This window comes from Oncorhynchus kisutch, linkage group LG2 (assembly GCF_002021735.2).
Source record: "Oncorhynchus kisutch isolate 150728-3 linkage group LG2, Okis_V2, whole genome shotgun sequence".
In the NCBI taxonomy this organism is placed as follows: Eukaryota; Metazoa; Chordata; class Actinopteri; order Salmoniformes; family Salmonidae; genus Oncorhynchus; species Oncorhynchus kisutch.
Window position 1 is genome coordinate 6,517,731 of NC_034175.2, and position 21,659 is coordinate 6,539,389.

Genomic DNA, 21,659 nt, shown 5'->3' on the forward strand with positions numbered 1-21,659 from the left:
CTGACAGACCATAATACTCTGGCCACCAACATCCCATAATAAACACAACTCCTAAAAAGACAGGAGAAAAAATACCAGTCACATGGTCTCCAGGGAAACTCTAGGCCACTGGTGACAGACCATAATATTCACAGACTGTCCACCTGGCATGTCTTCCACTGCACCCAGAAGACCTATGGAAGCCCACACGTAGGCTAGTCTACCACTGTGCGTACTTACTTACAGACTGCACTCACAGTATAAGACTGCTTTATGACACTTGCATGGGAATAACTCTAGGCCAACTGTACTGAAGTACATGGTACACATGGCTTAGTCTTAAATACACACATCAACACAACAGGTTTGCCACACACATGTGATTGTTCGGGACCCACAGGGATACCAGAAACATGTACTGCTTGTGTCAATGATGGACTGCTGTGTCACATGTTAGGCATCTGTCTCTGGACTCAACAGAACAACTTATGGGATGGCACAGTACAGTTGGGGTCCATTGTCCCCATAGCCCTCACAGCATGCAGTGCTGTGGACAGGATAGAGAAAACTAGAATGTGAAACAGGGTCAACATTGCATTGACTGCCACAGAGAATTCAACCATATAGAAGAGCATCTAAAGCAGTGGTTCCCAACCAGGGGTACTAGGACTCCTGGGGGTACCTGGCCTATCCACAGGGGGTACTTAAGAAGACTCATCAGACCATAGGCCTACTGGAAAAATGCACATAAGGGGGTACTTCAAGGGTACTCCGGGCAGAGCAAAATTCCGCTGGTGCTACAGTAGCTGAAACAGGTTGGAAACCACAGATCAAAAGTATATACAGATGCATTCAGTCTTGAATTGGGCAACAGATGGTCAATAGATTGAATGACCAGGAATGTTAATATTTTGATGCCGTGTTTGAAAACACACTACCTGACCGCATTGGCATGTTTTTATTTTGTATTTTATTTAACATTTATTTAACTATCAAATAAAATAAAATGTTATTAGTCACATGCGCCGAATACAATAGGTGTAGACCTTACAATGAAATGCTTACTTATGAGCCCCTAACCAACATTGCAGTTTTAAAAAAATACGGATAAGAATAAGAAATAAAAGTAACAAGTAATTAAAGAGCAGCAGTAAAATAACAATAGCGAGACTATATACAGGGGGGTACCAGTACAGCGACAATGTGCGGGGGCAATGGTTAGTTGAGGTAATATGTACATGAAGGTAGAGTTATTAAAGTGACTATGCACAGATGATAGGCAAGCCAGTTAAGAACAAATTATTATTTACAAAGATGGCCTACCCCAGCCATACCCTAACCCGGGCGGCACTGGGCAATTGTGCGCAGCCCTATGGGACTCCCAATCACGGCCTGTTGTGATACAGCCTGGAATTGAACCAGGGTCTGTAGTAACCCTTATGTGGTGGCATCTTGTGGCATCTTGTGACAACTGCAGATGTAAAAAAGTGCTATATACAATTAGATTTGATTAATTGATCGATTGATTTATACCCTAATGTGTTAGGACTGAATCAGTAATAAGAATCAAGTCATCTGGGATATGTGTGATGGATGCATTGTGTTTACATGGATGGACTGTGGACTGTCATGCATCACTCAATCACGGCCTGTTGTGATACAGCCTGGAATCAAACCAGGGTCTGTAGTGACACCTCTAGCACCGAGATGCAGTGCCTTAGACTGCTGCGCCACTCGGGAGCCCTGTAGACAGAAACATTTAAAACACTTTGTGACAACTGCAGATGTAAAAAAGAGCTCTATCAATTAGATTTGATAGATTGATGTATACTCTAATGTGTTAGGACTGAATCAGTGATAAGTTTCAAGTTATCTGGGATATGTGTGATGGATGCATTGTGTTTACATGGATGGACTGTCATGCATCACTCTGAATGGTTGGACTCTGTCCTTAAGGAGTGGCATTTTCTAGATGGTAGACAATAGAATGGTATCATGTTGGTGTGTGTGTGTGTGTGTGTGCGCGCGTGTGTGTGTGTGCGTGAATTTCTTACCTCCCTCTTTCACCATCCCCTTCAGGTCTCTGCAAGTAAATTCTTCATAGCCCAGTGTTCCTGAAACCAAACACGGTTCATTTTGTGACTTTGTTACTGTATCGCTGATATTGATTTATCAGTAGTACATTATGGGCATATCAACCAGGCTTTTGCACCACCATAAAGTTTATATCCTGCTTTTTACCCCAGAGGAAATAAGCAGACGAAGAAAATTCAATTGTTGAAGGTTAAATACACCCACGACACACACAGGAATCCAGACAAAAAGGGGCGGGCGGGCGGGCGGGCAGGCAGATCCTTAAAAACGAAGAACCTGTCCAGTAGATATGTCTTCTGGTGCTGTACTAAATAGCCTGGGATCCTACTCCCTCTACAGGTCAAGTGCACTGACTGTGCCCTGGAAGCAAGAGGCCCTACACCAGAATGATCTCTGCCTGGGTGGGATTTAATTAGTTATGTTTCTACTGGGGTAATGGTCAATTGAAATTCAGATTGTTTTTATTGTTGAGCTGTAAAGTGTATGTCTTCCAGTTATGACTGTTATTGTTCAAATGGAGTTGCCACACAAAACCTGGAGGGAACCCATTGTCTCTCTACACCTGTCTGCCAGTGTGTCCAGCCCAGGTGTAGTGAGCCATTACTCTCTCTGCCTTTCTGACTGCACACCTCATAACATTTCCCCTCACCATGACCCCAAGCCCCAATGTCAGACCATTTTCTGTTGTCTGCGATTGGATGCTCCGTTACCCCCCCCAAACCCATACACCCCCCCTTCCATTTCATAACACCTGAATCCCATAGTATTCACAGCACCCTACACACAAACACACGCACGCACGCATACACACACATTCCACTCTTATGCCCCATACCCGCTCAACCCACACACATTCCACTCTTATCCCCCTATACCCACTCAATCCACACACACACATTCCACTCTTATCCCCCTATACCCGCTCAACCCACACACTCCCCCTAGCTTCCCTGTCTCAGGCCCCTGCCTGACAACCTCTCTAACCCATAATGCTCACAATCCCCTCCCTTTCCTTTCACAGCCACCGCCACCCCCCCCCCCCCCACACACACACACACCGCCTAATAACGCATCAATCCCATAATATTCAGAGCCCCACACACTGTCCCCACCTCCACACATCTGCTGCTCACCCCTCTAACACATCCATCCCATAATATTCTCAGCTCCCTTCACCACCTCTCATACACAGAAACACGCTAGCTTCAGAAGAAACCTCTCTTTCCGGTGGGTGTGCCTTTACAGTAAATGGTAGCGTCTAAGTCAGATATGACTGCTTTGTTCATACTCAGGCTGAGAAAACGGGAGGGAGGGAGAGCGAGAGAGAGAGAGAGAGAGAGAGAGATCCAATTTCCATCCCATAATAACCTAAGAGAAGGCTTTGCAATAGAGTTGGTGGTTACCAAGGGCGACCATGGGGGAATGAGGTCAGCTGGCCATCCAATAATGATCAGCACACTATGAGATAACAATACAGTACAGATATCTGGATGGAGTGGCAGCGTAGCCCTACCTGTTATACTAGCTACATCATAATGCTATAGGGCTGAATTTATATAGCACTTTTTCAAAGCTCAAAGCACTGGAACTCACGCCAATATCCACCACCAATGTGTACTCTTGCCCCATCAGTTGTATTTCTTTGTAAGACAAAAGTATCCAAGATATATTTTTTTATACACAGAATTAATTGAAAGATATTGAATTTGGCCACAGTTGGCCCTTTGAGGCGCGCCGTGCATAACACCTCTGACTGCACCACCCACCTGGATGTTGGGAAACCTCTAAGAAGTTACACAAACTACTAAATAGGCACAGGTGTTGAGGTAGCTAGTTCACACCTGTAAGTGAGGCCATCTAGGATGATAAAAAGGGCTCCAACAGGAGGAAAGACATATCAAAAAGAGGGGATGTTATTTACGAGAGAGGGGTGAAGGGACGGAGGGATGAGCACAGCGGAGGCGCCGGACGTGACAGTGGCGAGCCCATCGCCATGGCATTGCTGGGGATACAGAAAAAGACGTCACTGAGAGAAATGGACGGACACAAAGGAGGAATACGACATGGAGTAGAGTTTAAAAAAGGAGGGAGGAGGGAAACAGAGAGAGGGACTTTTCAAACCGGGAGAGAGAGAGGTTTGGGGAGGTGGAGCCAACCTAGAATTAGGTTATTTATTAGTTTGTTTGGAGAGGACCTCGTGTCACTGGGTTCAGGTAGACTATGGTATGCCATCAGATAGTGATATCATTATAGGTCGTAGGGCAGGGGTCAGCAGGACAACAAGGGCCTCATACACCTCTTTCAACGAGTTAACCAAACATTGTTCAGCACTAATACATGAATTAAATAGGCCTATAAGTGAGTGGGCATAGGTCACCAATACCATCCCTGGACAGCCAAAGTGTGCAGGTTTTTGTTCATACCTAGCACTAAAACACCTAAATCAACTATTGGAGATCTAACACAAGTAATAAATTAGTTAACTCAGGTGTTCCAGCTCTGGGCCGGAACATACCCCATTAGCACGCACGCACACACACACACAGAGAGTGCTGTACAGGACCATAAGGGAGCACCAACCCCCCTCCTTGAACTCTAATATCAGACTTTCCTTCTACCCTACATCCCTGAATGTTCCTTTCGGCCCCCTTTCCCTTTACCCCTTAACCTCAGTTTAACACCCCAGTAGTTTCTCTTCATCCCTCACTCCATCCCTCCCTCCCTCCCCTCCACTTTCGTGATTTATTTGCCTCAGTTCCAATATTTGTTGCCAGTGTGTTTTCTACCCCTTGTCTAAATGTCACCCCTTCTTCTAAGACAATATAGAGAGGCAGAGAAAGAGCGAAGGAGAGGGTAAGTACGGGGGGATAGAGGAGGGGAGGGGGGGAACTCGTAAAAAGAGCAACAAAGTTTGGGAAGATTAAACATTAGGTAAGACACTTTCTCACATACATATATACACAAAAAACCAGTGTCACAATTCCTGGACGAGGGGTGGGTGTAGTCATCTCTATATCAAATCACATTTTATTAGTCACATGCGCCGAATACAACAGGTAGACCTTACAGTGAAATGCTTACTTAAAGCCCTTAACCAACAATGCAGTTTTAAGAAAATACCCCCAAAAAGTACGAGATAAAAATAACAAATAATTAAAGAGCAGCAGTAAATAACAATAGCGGGGCTATATACAGGTACCAGTACAGAGTCAATGTGTTAATGTGCGGGGGCACCGGTGTCGAGGTAATTGAGGTCATTTTGAACATGTAGGTAGAGTTATTAAAGTTGCTATGCATAAATAATAATAGAGAGTAGCAGCAGCGTGGGGGGGGGGGGGGGGGGGGGCAATGCAAATAGTCTGGGTAGCCATTTGATTAGCTGTTGAGGAGTCTTATGGCATGGGAGTAGAAGCTGTTTATAAGCCTCTTGGACCTAGACTTGGCGCTCCAGTACTGCTTGCCTTGTGGTAGCAGAGAGAACAGTCTATGACTAGGGTAGATGGAGTCTTTGCCCATTTTTAGGGTCTTCCTCTGACATCACTTGGTATAGAGGTCCTGGATGGCAGGAAGCTTGGCCCCAGTGATGTACTGGGCCGTACACACTACCGTCTGTAGTGCCTTGCGGTCGGACGCCGACCAAGACAAGGCAGTGATGCAACCCGTCAGGATGCTCTGGTGCAGCTGTAAAATCTTTTCAGTTTCCTGAGGGGGAATAGGTTTTATCGTGCCCTCTTCACGACTCTCTTTGTGTGCTTGGATCGTGTTAGTTTGTTGGTGATGTGGACACCAAGTTGAAGCTCTCAACCAGCTCCACTACAGCCCCGTCAATGACAATGGGGGCGTGCTCGGTCCTCCTTTTCCTGTAGTCCACAAACCTTTGTCTTGATCACGTTGAGGGAGAGGTTGTTGTCCTTGCTCCACACATTCAGGTCTCTGACCTCCTACATATAGGCTGTCCCATCGTTGTCGGTGATCAGGCCTACCACTGTTGTGTCATCAGCAAACTTAATGAATATGGTGCTGGAGTCGGGCCTGGCCGTGCAGTCATGAGTGAACAGGGAGTACAGGAGGGGACTGAGCACGCACCCCTGAGGGGCCCCAGTGTTGAGGATCAGCGTGGTGGATGTGTTGTTACCTGCCATTACCACCTGGGGGCAGCCTGTCAGGAAGTCAAATATCTAGTTGCAGAGGGAGGTGTTTAGTCCCAGGGTCCTTCATCTTATGCTGGGTATTTCTTACGTTTCAGTCAAACACACAATGCAGCATCAGTGAGAACCTGTAGCTAGGACCCCTGAATGAACAGAGACCTATTCTGACAGGTGCTTTTAATGTTCTTGGAAACTGGTGAAACAAACAAACAAACACACACACACACACACACACACACACACGCACGCATGCTCTAAATGAACCATTCAGCATAATTCTGTTTAGCTCTCCCTCTCTCCAGTCCGGGTCACATATTATATTATGTCTTGTGCTTAACATGCACAATGGAACCCATGCCATTCATCAGTGTTAATGTACTGCAGTGTAACCATTACACAGTGTCCCCTCCCTCTGACTGCCACCCTACATCTCTTCTACCTCCCTCCCTCCTTTATAACCCATCACTCCCATCTCACCATTCTCACTTTCTTTCGGTCTTTTACGGGACTGGACACACATTCGTTTTCTTAACGAGGGGAAGCAACCAAGGGACAAACAGCAGAGAGGAAAAATGCCTTTTTACATATTTACCTATCCAAATCTTAGGGGCTTTTTTGGATGTTGAGTTTCCCTCACTTTTGTTCTTTGTGTTATAATATTAGTCTCTTTCTCTCTCTCAAACATTTTCTAGAGAGAGAGAGAGAGAGAGAGAGAGAGAGAGAGAGAGAGAGAGAGAGAGAGAGAGAGAGAGATAGAGAGATAGAGGGGAATCAGACAAACAAAAAGTGTCAATTTTGATCACTGTCTGCCAAATCATTCTAAAAAGTAATTATAAGAACCATACTATTTGGATATGACCTTTTTTATTTTCTAATTTAGTTGTTTTTAGACGTGTACCTGGATCACTTTACATGACAATACCTTCCTATAGGCATGTTTCTGCCATCACAGAGGTGGAAATTGTTCATCTATAACATTGATACCGTTCACTGAGAAATTTCATTTCATTTTCAATCTGGTCAGACACATTTCCAAAGAGAAAAACTACTGGACAGTGCTGGACATGAACTGGTAAGAACCCACGTTTATTACTAAGCTGTACTCATCCAGAGAACTTGTTATGTATTATACATAGCATTTTTCAAAGAAAATGAAATAGCACCCTCATCTACAGTCTTGATCACAGACCTGATGGTTCTGAATGAGTTGTAAGAGGGAGAGATGAGCTTCTCCGACAGAACACATTACTTAACTAACCAGGTCGACCTTCTCCTATCTGCAGATATGAGGGGATCATCCCCAAGCTCGGAACCAGAAAGATAGAACTAACTGACACACTGACGGACAACGAGGCTTAACCGTGGAAAAAGGCAGACTGCCGCCCAAGGACACTCACTGACCCACAGAGACGGACAGACAGACAGTCTGATGCCAACTGTCTCCGCTGTCAATCTCACGGCACAACTCCTCCTGCTGTTGCTATGGGCAACCCACCCGACCATGGCAACCAACTGGCTGTAAGTCTGGTGTTCTGGGAGGGAGAGAAAGAGAGAGTTTGTTTGTCATGCTATAACTTTTAAAAGATGGTGACGTGCCTCTAAATCTCTTTCTGTCGCTCCCCTTTCTCTCTTTGTCTCTCCCTTGCTGACCTTTTCTCTCTTGTCCTCTCTCTCTTTCTCCCTTCCTACACTGTGTCTTCTCTGTCCCTTTGGTCTGACGGTCTTTCTCTTGTCCTCTCTCTCCCTCCCTTCACTGTGTCTTCTCTGTCCCTTTGGTCTGACGGTCTTTCTCTTGTCCTCTCTCCCTTCACTGTGTCTTCTCTGTCACTTTTGTCTGCTGGTCTTTCTCTTGTCCTCTCTCCCTTCACTGGGTCTTCTCTGTCCCTTTTGTCTGCTGGTCTTTCTCTGTCCTTCTCTTTCTCTCTCTGAAACCCTGTCCCCTGTGTTCTCTCCTCTTTCACCCATCATTGGCTCATTCGCCCCTTCTCTTCCTCTCCCTCTATCCTTATCCTCTATCTCACCCCTTCTCGCCATTTACACCCTCGCTCTCCATCTCCCCACTTTCTCTTCCTCTATCTGCCCCTCTGCCCCTCCCCTTTCTCTCCTGCATCGTCCCCTCTCCCTTTCTTTCTCAGCTCCCTGGCGAGGATGCCGCGCTCGCGGCCCGTGTCGGGTGCTGCCCCCTGTGGGCGGCTGAGGGGACTGTCCGTGGGGCAGGTGGGGGTGTGCAGGGCACGGGGAGAGGTCATGGAGTCTGTGCGCAAGGCAGCCGAGATGGTCATAGAGGAGGTATGAGCCTGGGGCAGAACTGTCATCGGTTGTGTTACAAAAGTAGTGAAGTCCGTGTGGAAGAGTTTCTTTAAGATCAACCATTAACTTTCTCAAGATCATCTTCAATCAGCATCATCAGCGCTGTTGTTACAGTCATCTTCAACATCATCGTCACCAAAATCATCTTCTTCAACCGATATCCATATCAATCAGTGTGGAGGAGTGTCATCATTAACCTCCTCAATCATCCTCATCATTTGTATTTATTATTATTATGATCATCATCTTCTTCCTCTTTAACCAGCATCATTAACATCCCCTCATCTGTACTCAGTAAAGTATTAAACAATTGCACCAGTTTGACCAAAGTTCACTCTCCTCAGCACCTATGTAAAATGTCTATCTGCCTGTCTATATGAACCCCGAACCCTTGGTCCCATTGGCTTGGCTGTTGGTTGGATCAGTGCCAGCACCAGTTTCGTAATCGCCGTTGGAACTGCTCCACCACCCCACGTGGAGTCAACGTGTTCGGTAGAGTCATGAGCCAAGGTGAGGACAGCAGGGCCTCTCTAGTTACCACTGGAAATCTGTGGTTGTACCACAGTCATTAACATGCTGGTAACAGAGAAGCCATTCATTCCACATGGCTGAAATCAGAAGGACTAAGGACAGGTGTTGACATGGTAAATTAGTCCATTGCTGTCTTGAACTCTTCTAAAAACCAGGCACGCGTGAGGCAGCCTTTGTGCACGCCCTGTCCTCGGCGGCGGTGGCGGTTGCAGTGACGCGAGGCTGCAGCCGGGGGGAGCTAGAGCGGTGTGGCTGCGACAGGAAGGTCAGAGGGGTCAGTCCCGAGGGTGAGTCTGGGGTGTGGGCCTCTTATCCTCTGTCTACGCTTGTGTCTAGACATCGGTCTATAGGTCTGTCTCTCTTTCTGTCTGTCAGTTAAACTTTGTCTTGAAATACATAGCTGGAAAATGTGCAGATGCTATCAACATCTTTCTGTCTGTCCTGCAGGTTTCCAGTGGTCTGGGTGCAGTGATAACCTGTCATATGGTGTGGCCTTCTCCCAGACCTTCGTGGATGAGACGGAGCGTGCCAAGGGGATGTCGGCAGGGCGACCCCTCATGAATGTCCATAACAACGAGGCTGGACGGAAGGTTGGTGGCGGTGGGGCACTCTGATGACATCATCAATCTTCACTTCTATCATCTTTTTCCTTGTTTCCTTTGACTTCCTGATTGTTCTTTTACATTCCTCCATCCCCAGGCTATCCTCCATAACATGCAGGTGGAGTGTAAGTGTCATGGTGTCTCGGGATCCTGTGAGCTGAGGACCTGCTGGAAAGTCATGCCCCCATTTCGGCGCGTCGGCGCCGTGCTGAAGGAACGCTTTGATGGAGCCACAGAGGTACAGCCATATATTTGGGATATCGTCTTCATTATTCATTTAATAGGTGACAAACCATTGGAAATTAGTGTTTTTTACTGCTTCCAGTCTTTTCAAAATCTCTTAACATTCAACAAATACCCCCACTCACCCAGGTGCGTCTGTCCCGTATCGGCTCCAGGACAGCCCTGCTGCCCCGGGACCCCCAGGTCAAACCTCCAGCCGCCAGGGACCTGGTGTACCTCGCTGTCTCTCCAGACTTCTGCCGTCTTGACCCCAACAATGGGATCCCCGGGACAGCCGGCCGACGCTGTAACGGTGAGATTCAGTCACATCAGCAGCATTGGGATAAAGCATTAACATTTTATTAGGTGATCAGGCTGTTTTGTATGTTCACATCCTTATTTCCTTTCCTCTACCTCGTCTAAATCCTCCCCTCCCAGGCACCTCCCGGCTGGCCCCAGATGGCTGTGAGCTGGTGTGTTGTGGGCCAGGGTACCGGGCAGGCCGGGCCGAGGTGGTGCAGCGCTGCTCCTGTAAGTTCTCCTGGTGCTGCTCGGTCCGCTGCCAGCAGTGCAAGAACACAGTGATGATCCACACCTGCCGAGAGTGAACCCAGTCTATATAGAACCCAGAGCACTGAGCAGACACGCAAGAACCTTACACCTGTCCAGACACTCTAGAACACAGCCCAGACACTCCAGAACACTACCCAGACACAACACTGTCCAGACACTCTAGAACACAACCCAGACACTCCAGAACACTACCCAGACACAACACTGTCCAGACACTCTAGAACACAACACTACCCAGACATTCTGGAACACTACTACAACGACCAGACAAGTGGAGGCTGCTGAGGGGAGGACGGCTCATAATAACGGCTGGAACAAAGTAAATGGAATGGCATGTGTTTGATACTATTCCATTAATTCCGCTCCTGCCATTACCACGAGCCCGTCTTCCCCAGTTAAGGTGCCACCAACCTCCTGTGGACCAGACACTCTAGAACCAGGGTTCCCAACCTAGGATGCGCCAACGTTTCTTTTGGGGGGGGGGGGGGGGGGCAGGACCTTCCTTGACTTGAGGGTTATATATTTTTTTATTGTTTATACCTATCTAAAACAATGCATCCATCGGTGAAGCTTTAGGCTAGAAACAAACGGTAAAATGCCAGAGGGAGATGCGAATATAGGAATATCTTTGGTTTGTCTCCATGACATTCAGAATCTGAGCTACGACCTCAAGTCGAGGAGTCAAAGAAATTGGACTTTGCTTGGGAAGTAATCTTATACAATGTGACTCTGTCGCTATCAATTGATCTATTCACATTCTGTAAAATATAATATGTATAATTAAATTGAGGTTGATATACATTTTAATAAAACATATTTGGTAGTGGAATAACATTGTGGGAAATCGGGTCAAGACTTTATTTTCCTTATGCTTTATTATTATAATCATTAAAAGAGCCTACCTAAAATCCTAGGTCCCTGAAATTAAACAAAGTTACATTTTTCAAATGAGAAAAGTGGGGCCCTGGGGGAAAAGGTTGGGAACCGCTGCTGTAGAACATTGTCCAGACGTGGTAGAACAACACTTTGATGACATGTTCTACAAAACTGACCTGACATACACTTTAAGACTCTGGCAAGAACCGTGTGGATAGTATAAGCCAGTGCATTATGAGAGTGAGGACCTACGTATGACAGAAACCTCTGCAAGGGAAGGCAGAAAGGGTGGAATGACCTCGCCCATTACCTCTAACGCCAGAAAGTAGAGATACTAACAAGTATGGAGAAAGGAAACTCCCTGCATAGAGCAATATTAACACTCCCATTGAACATATTACACTCATGATGTACTCTTTCAACCTAAACGGAACTATAATGCAACATTGCAAGTCAGCGTCCTACACTGTGTAGGTGATTGTCTAGATCATAATGGCACACAGCCTACAGCGAGCACACACACACAATTAACTTAAACTGACAAAGCGTTTAAAGCCAAAATTAACCTCAACTAACAGGGAAATTATTACAGCCCTTTTCTTAAATGCATTTGATTTCAGTGTAGTAGGTAGTTGCAGTCTTTATACATTTACTGTATTTATGATTCTTGATTTCAGTGTAGTTGGTCTTTATATATTTATGATTCTTTTGATTTCACTGTAGTAGGTAGTTGCAGTCTTTATACATTTACTGTATTCATGAGTCTTTTGCCACTATTCTGTCTTTTATTTATTTGTACATCAATCATCCTGTGGCCCGTCCTCCTACCCGTCAGATTCTACCAGTGAGAATACCTGTCCTCTCCCCCATCCGTCTGCATACATGTTGCTTTAGTCCAACACTAATAAAACAATTGTGATGCATGTTGCTCGTGTTCTGCAGTCGACTTGGTCAAATAAACTTGTTTTGACTACAGTTTCTTCTATGATGTGGTGTATACCATCATGTGAAACATATATAGAAAAATAAGAATTACACACTAACTCAATGACCAACTGTGTCAGTTAAACTATTTTATTAAAAACATTCTGCAATTACAAACATCCAGAAGTTGACTAGGAAAAGGTTATAATCTCACCATCATTGTTATTATCAAGATTAAGATCAGCTATTCAAAAGAGTACAGCTTAATGTGTTATACTATCAACCAATCACAATCAAGTTGGTAGTCAAGCAAAAAAAGAAAACATACTCCCAAAAGAATATAATATACGCTAAGAATTTCCCAAAATAAAATTATAAAATTAATACATCATACATGACACAAAAAGAGATAAAAAATCATATATATTCAGTTCTGTGTTGCCTTCAGAAGGCAGTAAAATCTGAGGCGAAAATGCACTTGGTGTGTCCCAAAAGAAAAAGTGACCATTCTAGCATGCTAGCCTGGTCGGGAGTGGAAAGAAATCTTTGTTTCTCCCCCTCCCTCCTCAAAGTAGCAACAAAAGAAAATGTAAATTAAGTGTTTCCCCAAGGTATTTATTTAATTTAAGCTAGGCACAAAGGCAACATGACAGGCAGGTAGGAGAGCCCGCCCCACAGAAGTAATGTTAGGGTAAACACTTCAGATGTCTAAAGTGTATCTGGAGAAGGAGACTAGATGAAAGTTCTGATTCCTTCCCCACATTTCTTTCGTTCTCCTCTCCATTTCTCAATACATATTAAGAAGGCACAGTGCATGAATGTATTGGAGTCTCGATGCCATTTCATCTCCTTCCTTTTCACTCTTTTTTGTCCTTTTTCAAGCTGTTGATCTGCTTCTCTTATTTGTAACCAACTCGCCTATTTTTAACCCTGCCCCTCTACCGCTCCTTCTCTCCTCCTCCTCCCTTTATAACAGGACACAGCGTTTCTTGGGTTTAGTCTCAGGAGGTTCCAAAGCTGCAAGGATGGCCTCGTCAAACACGTTCTTCAGCCCCCTCTGAGAGAGAGAGGAGAGAGGGAAAGTTTGCATTGACTTTTCATGGTTTATAAATGTATTCTAACATATTTTGTGAAGTACAGCAATGTTTCAGCCACCATGGGTCCTTATCAGCTCTTTTTCCCTCTAACAATGTATCATCATAATCCTTGGCCCCTTACCTGCGTGAGGGCGGAGCACTCCACATATTTGACGGCCCGGAGATCCCGGGCCAGCTTGTCTCCGCTCTCAGGGGACAGGGGCCGCTGTTTGTTCTTGGCCAGCTTCTCCACAGTGTTGCTGTCGTCCCTCAGATCCACCTGGGTGCCCACCAACAGGAAGGGTGTACGAGGACAGTGATGGGAGATCTCTGGAACCCACTACATAGGTTGAAGGATACACCGAGGTCAGAGTGTGTACAGAATCAGTTCATATGCTCAATTCAAAATCATTTTAACATTTTAGTCATTCAGCAGACGCTCTTATCCAGACAGAGTTACAGTTAGATTCATCTTAAAATAGCAAGGTGAGACAACCACACATCTCAGTCGTAGTAAATACATTTTTCAGCAAAGTGAGGGCTAGTAGGAAAAGTGCATGCTTTCTTTTTTTTACCCTGAGCTAGCCCCTAGCCATTCTGTTTGTAGATATCAACAGAGATAGATGTAAGCCAGGAATGGGATCGGGGATCAACTTCCCAAAATTTGTTTCAAAAATATATATATTTTTTTAGGAACTCATTCGGGGTCTCAACTTACTGTTGAGAGTTACAATAGTATAATACAATTTGCAATATTGAAATATGGTTGTGAATCAGAAGTTTATTGTGTTATGTTAGTCACTGACAGCCACTGAATTAGCAAAGATTGGTAAATTTAGAATGGTAAATTAGTCTAGCCATCTGTAGTAATCATGGTCGAATTACCGAGCGGGAGGCCCCCATTAAATTGTCACGCTCACTCAGATATCATATTAAAACTGCAAACATTTCTCTCCACATTATGGCAAAGTGTGTAGAATTTAAGAACATTTGCTGTAAAACTACACGTTCTTCTCTCCACCCCATGGCAAAATTAGTAGAATTGCATGAAATGAGTTCTAAAATTGTAAAATCTTCTCTCTGCCCCATGGCAAAATGTATAGAATTGAAGCAAACTTAATTTAAAACTACAACATTCTATCTACACTCCATGGCAAAATGTGTAGAATTTCAGGAAATGAACTAAAACGTCAATGTTTTGCTCGCAAGACAACTTAGGGCCCCCGAAAGGCTATGGCTGGCTCTGATTGCATGTGTTGGAATGGATGTGGGTACACAGACCCGTGTGCCACTGTGGCCCCATCAAAGTTTCCCATTCCTGATGTAAGCAGTATGAGGATGACTTCACATAGCCTTCCAATGGGCTTTGGGAGATCTTCTGCCATAACAGAAGGTGAAGTGGCTAAGGAAAGGGTTCAGATCCATCATCTAGAAGTTTCTCTATGGGTAATAATACAAGGTAAAAAGTTGAGGTGTGGCGACTCCAACACCAACACCGACCTTCTCTCGGACATTCTCAAAGGATGAGGGTGAGACGCAGGAGAAACAGACGAGGAAGACATCCGTCTGCGGGTAGCTGAGAGGTCGCAGCCTATCGTAATCCTCTTGACCTGAGACGACCAATCAGAGGAAGAGAACGCTGTGACAATGAAACTAATGTGATATTGAACGATTCAACTGGTTGAGTTGCATTTACAAGACATCATATGTTCTCAAGAATGAACAAAAGCAGACTAGGATTGAGTTGTAGCACAGCGACTGCTTAACAGAAGGAGGTACAGACATAAAAGCATAAATTGAAAGACAAAGACAGATTACCTGCTGTGTCAAAAAGCCCAAGTGTGTAGGGTTCCCCTCCGATCATCACCGTCACTGCATAATTATCAAACACCTGCACACATGAGACACACAAAATAATTTGTAAAAAAGTTCAAGGGATGTTACCCATTTTTTATTATTTCATGAAGCAAATGTAAATCAATAAGCTAAACGTTAAATAAAAGGTTCAAATCAAACATTACCCCAACTGGCAGGCTGGTTATGGTGTTAAAGCCCATTCTACCCTCCCACTCAGCTCTCTGGACATCACCCCACTGACCTCCACAGTGTTTAGGGTGTGACTTGTTTGCCCCTACTTACACCCTCCCCTGCCCACCTCTTACCGTAGGCACGTATTCTGAGGGGAACTTGTTGGTTGTGTAGGAGATAAGTAGACAGGTCTTTCCTACAGCTCCGTCCCCCACCACTACACACTTTATTGTCTGCATCTACTCGGCGAGAGAGACAGACACAGATAGACAAGACACACATACACCAGTCATAACATAGTAGAGTTAATATCTTATGAAAGACATAATTGAGACCTTGCTTGTAACTCCATACAATAACAGTAACTGGGAAACTAAAAACAACACAACCAGACAGAGTGGAGATGACAACAGCACCGTGATTTGCAATAACACTGTCTGCCTTGCCTGCAGCCTATTGATGTACAGACAGGTGATGTTCATGGTGTGTTAGGCTCAAAACATGGGCATCTACTGATCATCAAACCACAAATGATGCTTGACCGCATTTGAAACATGTTGATTGTCACTAATGGATCCTTTATGGGGGGCGGAACTTCTAATAGCCAACGGAAGGAGGTAGAGACAGACAGGTAAACAGACAGGGGTCCAGGCAAATCAAAATATGCCTGGACTACCCAAAAAACTGTGTCTGTGACAAATTTGGTGTTATGTAACAAAAAGTTATTTCCAGTTACTGCTAGACAACGTTAACTTCCGCATACTTGCATAGCAAAGACATGGCAGGGAAAGGGAAGTGACATGATGTAGTCATGACTATTTGTTGCGTTTTGCCTGATTTAAGATTCTAATTTCAAATTGTTACTTCTGCTGAATAAGTAGATAAACACATTAGAAACGGGTAGTCTATATCTAGCTGCTTTTAGCAACGCTAGTATTTCCACACTAGTGATGCTAGGAATTATCTTGCAAAAAAACGCTATAGTTTCCGGCCACAACTTGTAGACTTGTTTACGTGCGGTTTGTTTTTAATGTTTCTTTGCTACCTGCCAACTTTATGGCTTTTACTTTTTAATTACCGTCGTATATTTTTACCTCGTTTTTTCATTCAACTTTTTCACCCCGGAAGCTTTATCTGGACATGGTTTTACAGGACCTCCACCAGCCGAAGCTAAGTAAAGGATGAAACATCGTCTGTACCACTAATAAGTATAGATAACGTGAGTGGTATAAATCCCCTCGCACGGTCCCCTCAACCGGACAACTTTCTCAAGGCTTCTGAAAGGAATTGCTGTAGGAATGCTCAACCGGTGTCGCTCATTCAGCCGACAGAAACTTTCAACCGGTTCTCCCTATTAAGCAACAGGTCAGAGGCCGAGCCTTCTCTGGTCTCTACTCCTCCCGTTACGGGGTCTGAGATGCCGAAGCCTCCCACCATTAGCTCTGACTAATTGAACACCCTAGTCATTGGCGATTCCATTACTGTAGTATTAGATTTAAAACTAATCATCCAGTGATCATACACTGTTTACCAGGGGGCAGGGCTACCGATGCTAAGGCTAATCTGAAAATGGTGCTGGCTAAGGCTAAAACTGGCGAGTGTAGAGCGTATAGGGATATTGTTATCCACGTCGGTACCAACGATGTTAGGATGAAACAGTCAGAGGTCACCAAGCGCAATATAGCTTAAGTGTTTAAATCAGCTAGAAAGATGTCGGCATCGAGTAATTGTCTCTGCCCCCCACCCAGTCAGGGGGAGTGATGAGCTCTACAGCAGTCTCACAACTCAATCGCTGGTTGAAACCGTTTTCTGCCCCTCCCAAAATATAGAATTTCCTCTTTCTGGGACTCACCCACAAACCGGACCAAGCTTGGCCTGCTGAGGAGTGATGGACTCCATTCTAGCTGGAGGGGTGCTCTCATCTGATCTATGAACATAGACAGGGCTCTAACTCCACAATGAGATAGGGTGCAGGCCAGGCAGCTAGCCACCCTGCCAGCTTAGTGGAGTCTGCCACTAGCATAGTCAGTGTAGTAAGCTCAGCTATCCCCAATTGAGACCGTGTCTGTGCCTCGATCTGGGGGGGGGGGGTCAAAACTAAACATGGCGGTGTTCACTTTATCAATCTCACTGGAATTAACACCTCCTCCATTCCTGTCATTATTGAAAGAGATTGTGATATCTCACATCTCAAAATAGGGCTACTTAATGTTAGAGCACTCACTTCCTAGGCAGTTATAGTCAATAATCATAATCTTGATGTGATTGGTCTGAATGAATCGTGGCTTAAGCCTGATGAATTTACTGTGTTAAACGAGGCCTCTCCTCCTGGTTACACTAGTTACCATATCTGCCTTCCTGAAGGCAAACAATGTATACGAAACGCTTCAGTCTGGTTTTAGAACTCATCAGAGCACTGAGACTGCACTCGTGAAGGTGGTAAATTACTTTTTAATGGCGTCAGACCAAAGATCTGCATCTGTCCTCGTGCTCCTAGACCGTAGTGCTGCTTTTGACACCATCGATCACCACGTTCTTTTGGAGAGATTGGAAACCCAAATTGGTCTACATGGACAAGTTCTGGCTTGGTTTAGATCTTATCTGTCGGAAAGATATCAGTTTGTCTCTGTGGATGGTTTGTCCAAATCAACTGAATTTAAATATGCTCCCTCTAATTCTCTCTTCTCAGAGGACCTGAGCCCTAGGACCATGCCTCAGGACTACCTGGCCTTTTGACTCCTTGCTGTCCCCAGTTCACCTGGTCATTCTGCTGCTCCAGTTTCAACTGTTCTGCCTATGGCTATGGAACCCTGACCTGTTCACTGGACGTGCTACCTTGTCCCGGACTCTCTCGAACTCTGAATGCTCTGCTATGAAAGGCCAACTGACATTTACTCCTGAGGTGCTGACCTGTTGCACCCTCTACAACCATTGTGATTATTATTATTATCTGACCCTGCTGGTCATCTATTAACATCTTGGCCATGTTCTGTTATAATCTCGCCCTGGCATAGCCAGAAGAAGACTGGCCACCCCTCAGAGCCTGGTTCCTCTAGGTTTATTCCAAGGTTCTGGCCTTTCTAGGGAGTTTTTCCGAGCCACCGTACTTCTACATTTGCATTGCTTGCTGTTTGGGGTTTTAGGCTGGGTTTCTGTACAGCACTTTGTGACATCGGCTGATGTAAAAAGGGCTTTATAAATACATTTGATTGATAGTCCGCTGGAAGCCAGAGGTTAAATAGAATTATATTTAAACTTACCCTGCCGATTGTCCTTAAGGTTAAACCTTATACTGGGGGAAATTGAGAAAAAACATCTAATTGAACTAATTAAACATACTTTCCAAAAGTGGGTCTGTTGTAGACCCACTTCCTCTGCACTTACTTCATCCTCTGCGCTTACTTCATGTCAAAATAAAAGTCCTGCACGTGTGACATACACGCTCACAAAAAAGCAAGATCTTGTTGGGGATTTTTATTTTGACATGTAAGCAGAGAGGAACTGAATGGGTCTGTAACAGACCCACATTGGGAAATGCTGGTTAATTAAACGTTCCAATAGATGTATTTTTTCTCTCACAAATTCACCCCCTGCATAAGGACCAAGCCTACAGACAATCGACAGAATAAATTGAAATTAATTGTATTTATTTTCTGGCGGACCAGTCAGGTTTTTTGCAAGCTAATTCCCAGCAACGCTAGTGTGTAAATACTAGCGTTGCTAAAAGCAGCTAGTCTATACCTAAATATGTGAAAGGAAATGGCATCGCTTATGAATAAACAATCAGCTCTACAGTTATGGCTTAACTAAATTTAGCAGACAGCAAGTGAACTGGACTGGGGGGCACCGGACATAGGCTGCGCATAGACTGGTTGACTAATTCTGATATTTTGACCAATCAGATCAGCTATGAAGAAGTAAAAAAATCAAACAGCTGGAGGCAGGGCTTTCTTCTATAGAGCTCCATTTTTATGGAATAGTCTGCCTACGCATGTGAGAGACGCAAACTCGGTCTCAACCTTTAAGTCTTTACTGAAGACTCATCTCTTCAGTGGGTCATATGATTGAGTGTAGTCTGGCCCAGGAGTGTGACGGTGAACGGAAAGGCTCTGGAGCAACGAACCGCCCTTGCTGTCTCTGCCTGGCCAGTTCCCCTCTTTCCACTGGGATTCTCTGCCTCTAACCCTATTACAGGGGCTGAGTCACTGGCTTACTAGGGCTCATACTGTCCCTAGGACGGGTGCGTCACTTGAGTGGGTTGAGTCACTGATGTGATCTTCCCGTCTGGGTTGGCGCCCCCCCCGGGTTGTGCCGTTGTGGAGACCTTGTGGGCTATACTCGGCCTTGTCTCAGGATGGTAAGTTGGTGGTTGATGATATCCCTCTAGTGGTGTGGGGGATGTGCTTTGGAAAAGTGGGTGGGGTTTTATCCTTCCTGTTTGGCCCTGTCCGGGGGTGTCATCGGATGGGGCCACAGTGTCTCCTGACCCCTCCTGTCTCAGCCTCCAGTATTTATGCTGCAGTAGTTTATGTGTCGGGGGGCTAGGGTCAGTTTGTTATATCTGGAGTACTTCTCCTGTCCTATTCGGTGTCCTGTGTGAATTTAAGTATGCTCTCTCTAATTCTCTCTCAGAGGACCTGAGCCCTAGGACCATGCCTCAGGACTACCTTACATGATGACTCCTTGCTGTCCACCTGGCCGTGCTGCTGCTCCAGTGATGCCTGTGATTATTATTATTTGACCATGCCGGTCATTTATGAACATTTGAACATCTTGGCCATGTTCTGTTATAATCTCCACCCGGCACAGCCAAAAGAGGACTGGCCACCCCACATAGCTTGGTTCCTCTCTAGGTTTCTTCCTAGGTTTTGGCCGTTCTAGGAAGTTTTTCCTAGCCACCGTGCTTCTACACACCTGCATTGCTTGCTGTTTGGTGTTTTAGACTGGGTTTCTGTACAGCACTTTGAGATATCAGCTGATGTACGAAGGGCTACATAAATACATTTAATTTGATGTGATTGGTCAAACGACCAATTGGTATAGGAAAAGGTGGACCTGCTTGTCTAAATACACTCATCTTTCCCAGAAAAATGCAAGGACAGCAAGCATGCCATTGCATAGCTACAGATTGTTACACCAGATAATGTGATTTAACCATAGATTTTGGGGATCCATTACTGGGAGTTACAGGTTAGGTACTGTTTGGCGTAGCACAGAGAGTTTTCGACCAACCTTAATTTGGCAACACTAAAATGGCGCCATACACATTATTTTAATAACTGAGCATTTTCTAAATTCAAACGCACCACCTGCAACTGGACACAGTCATTTTAAAATATACACGTTTGACCGAATTGACAACAAAGTTTGTAAAGATTATATCATTAAGGTTGGTCAAATTATCTGCGCTAACGTTACAGCATACAGTAAGTAACCTGTAACTCTCAGTAATGGATACCAACAATATTTGGTTTCACACATTATACTGTGTAACAATCTGTAACTAGCCATTAAAGTCTCAGTCTAAAAATGAATGTGAAAGTTAAACCTTAGAATTTGCTCTACACATACCAAACGTTAGCTACCGGCTTTCGGGAGACACTGACATGAAGCATACAGCTAGCCAAATAATTATGGGTAAAGTTAGATTGTCATAAAACATTGCCGATGGTTGGTTATTTTGTACAGTCCAAAACATTCGAGACTGCCCTCATATCATGAAACTTTTCAAAGTTATGACAATGCGAGTTGGCTGGCAAGCATTGCCCCTCGGTTAGCCTGTGGTTGCTAATTTCCTAAAAAGTCGCTTATGGTCGTTAACGACATTATAACAATTCAACGTTTCTTACGTGAGTAGGCACTAATGTATAACGATGGACGAATATATACTACAACTGTCTTCCCATTTATTTAACTAAAACAATTTCATTATGCACGTTTTCAGAAAAGTACTCACCGTTTTTCTCCGGCAATTAGGCGTTGGTTACATCCGGGTTTGACTAGACCACTTCTGCGCAGCTGCGAGAGAGGATTCCCCCCTCCCCCTCCCCCTCCCCCTCCCAGTATTCAGACACCTTCACTTTTTGACCATTATGTTACGTTACAGCCTTATTGTAAAATTGATAATTAAAACATGGGGGGGGGGGAGGTACCAAAACATTTCTGCATCATTGAAGATCCCCAAGAACACAGTGGCCTCCATATTTCTTAAATGGAAGAAGTTTGGAACCACCAAGACTCTTCTTAGAGCTGGTCGCCTGGCAAAACAGAGCAATCGGGGGGCAAGGGCCTTGGTC

General features: G+C 44.8%; 2 protein-coding genes across 2 annotated transcripts; one reads left to right on the plus strand and one right to left on the minus strand.

Annotated features, from left to right (window-relative positions):
• The first annotated feature begins 7,024 nt into the window (after window positions 1-7,024).
• Window positions 7,025-12,258, plus strand: LOC109900606 (protein Wnt-4-like). The gene is made up of 9 exons (XM_031786205.1): window positions 7,025-7,293; window positions 7,505-7,739; window positions 8,357-8,510; window positions 8,957-9,041; window positions 9,218-9,349; window positions 9,510-9,652; window positions 9,762-9,902; window positions 10,037-10,199; window positions 10,325-12,258. The coding sequence occupies exons 2-9, from the start codon at window positions 7,651-7,653 to the stop codon at window positions 10,492-10,494; spliced, it is 1,077 nt and encodes a 358-aa protein (XP_031642065.1). The 5' UTR covers window positions 7,025-7,293; window positions 7,505-7,650; the 3' UTR covers window positions 10,495-12,258.
• A 135-nt stretch (window positions 12,259-12,393) lies between these two features.
• On the minus strand, window positions 12,394-21,429 carry LOC116353074 (cell division control protein 42 homolog). The gene is made up of 6 exons (XM_031786211.1): window positions 21,320-21,429; window positions 15,498-15,602; window positions 15,154-15,226; window positions 14,836-14,945; window positions 13,478-13,675; window positions 12,394-13,316 (listed from the first exon to the last, which is right to left on the minus strand). Exons 2-6 carry the CDS (start codon window positions 15,600-15,602, stop codon window positions 13,227-13,229), a joined length of 576 nt encoding a protein of 191 aa, XP_031642071.1. The 5' UTR covers window positions 21,320-21,429; the 3' UTR covers window positions 12,394-13,226.
• Window positions 21,430-21,659: the final 230 nt, after the last annotated feature.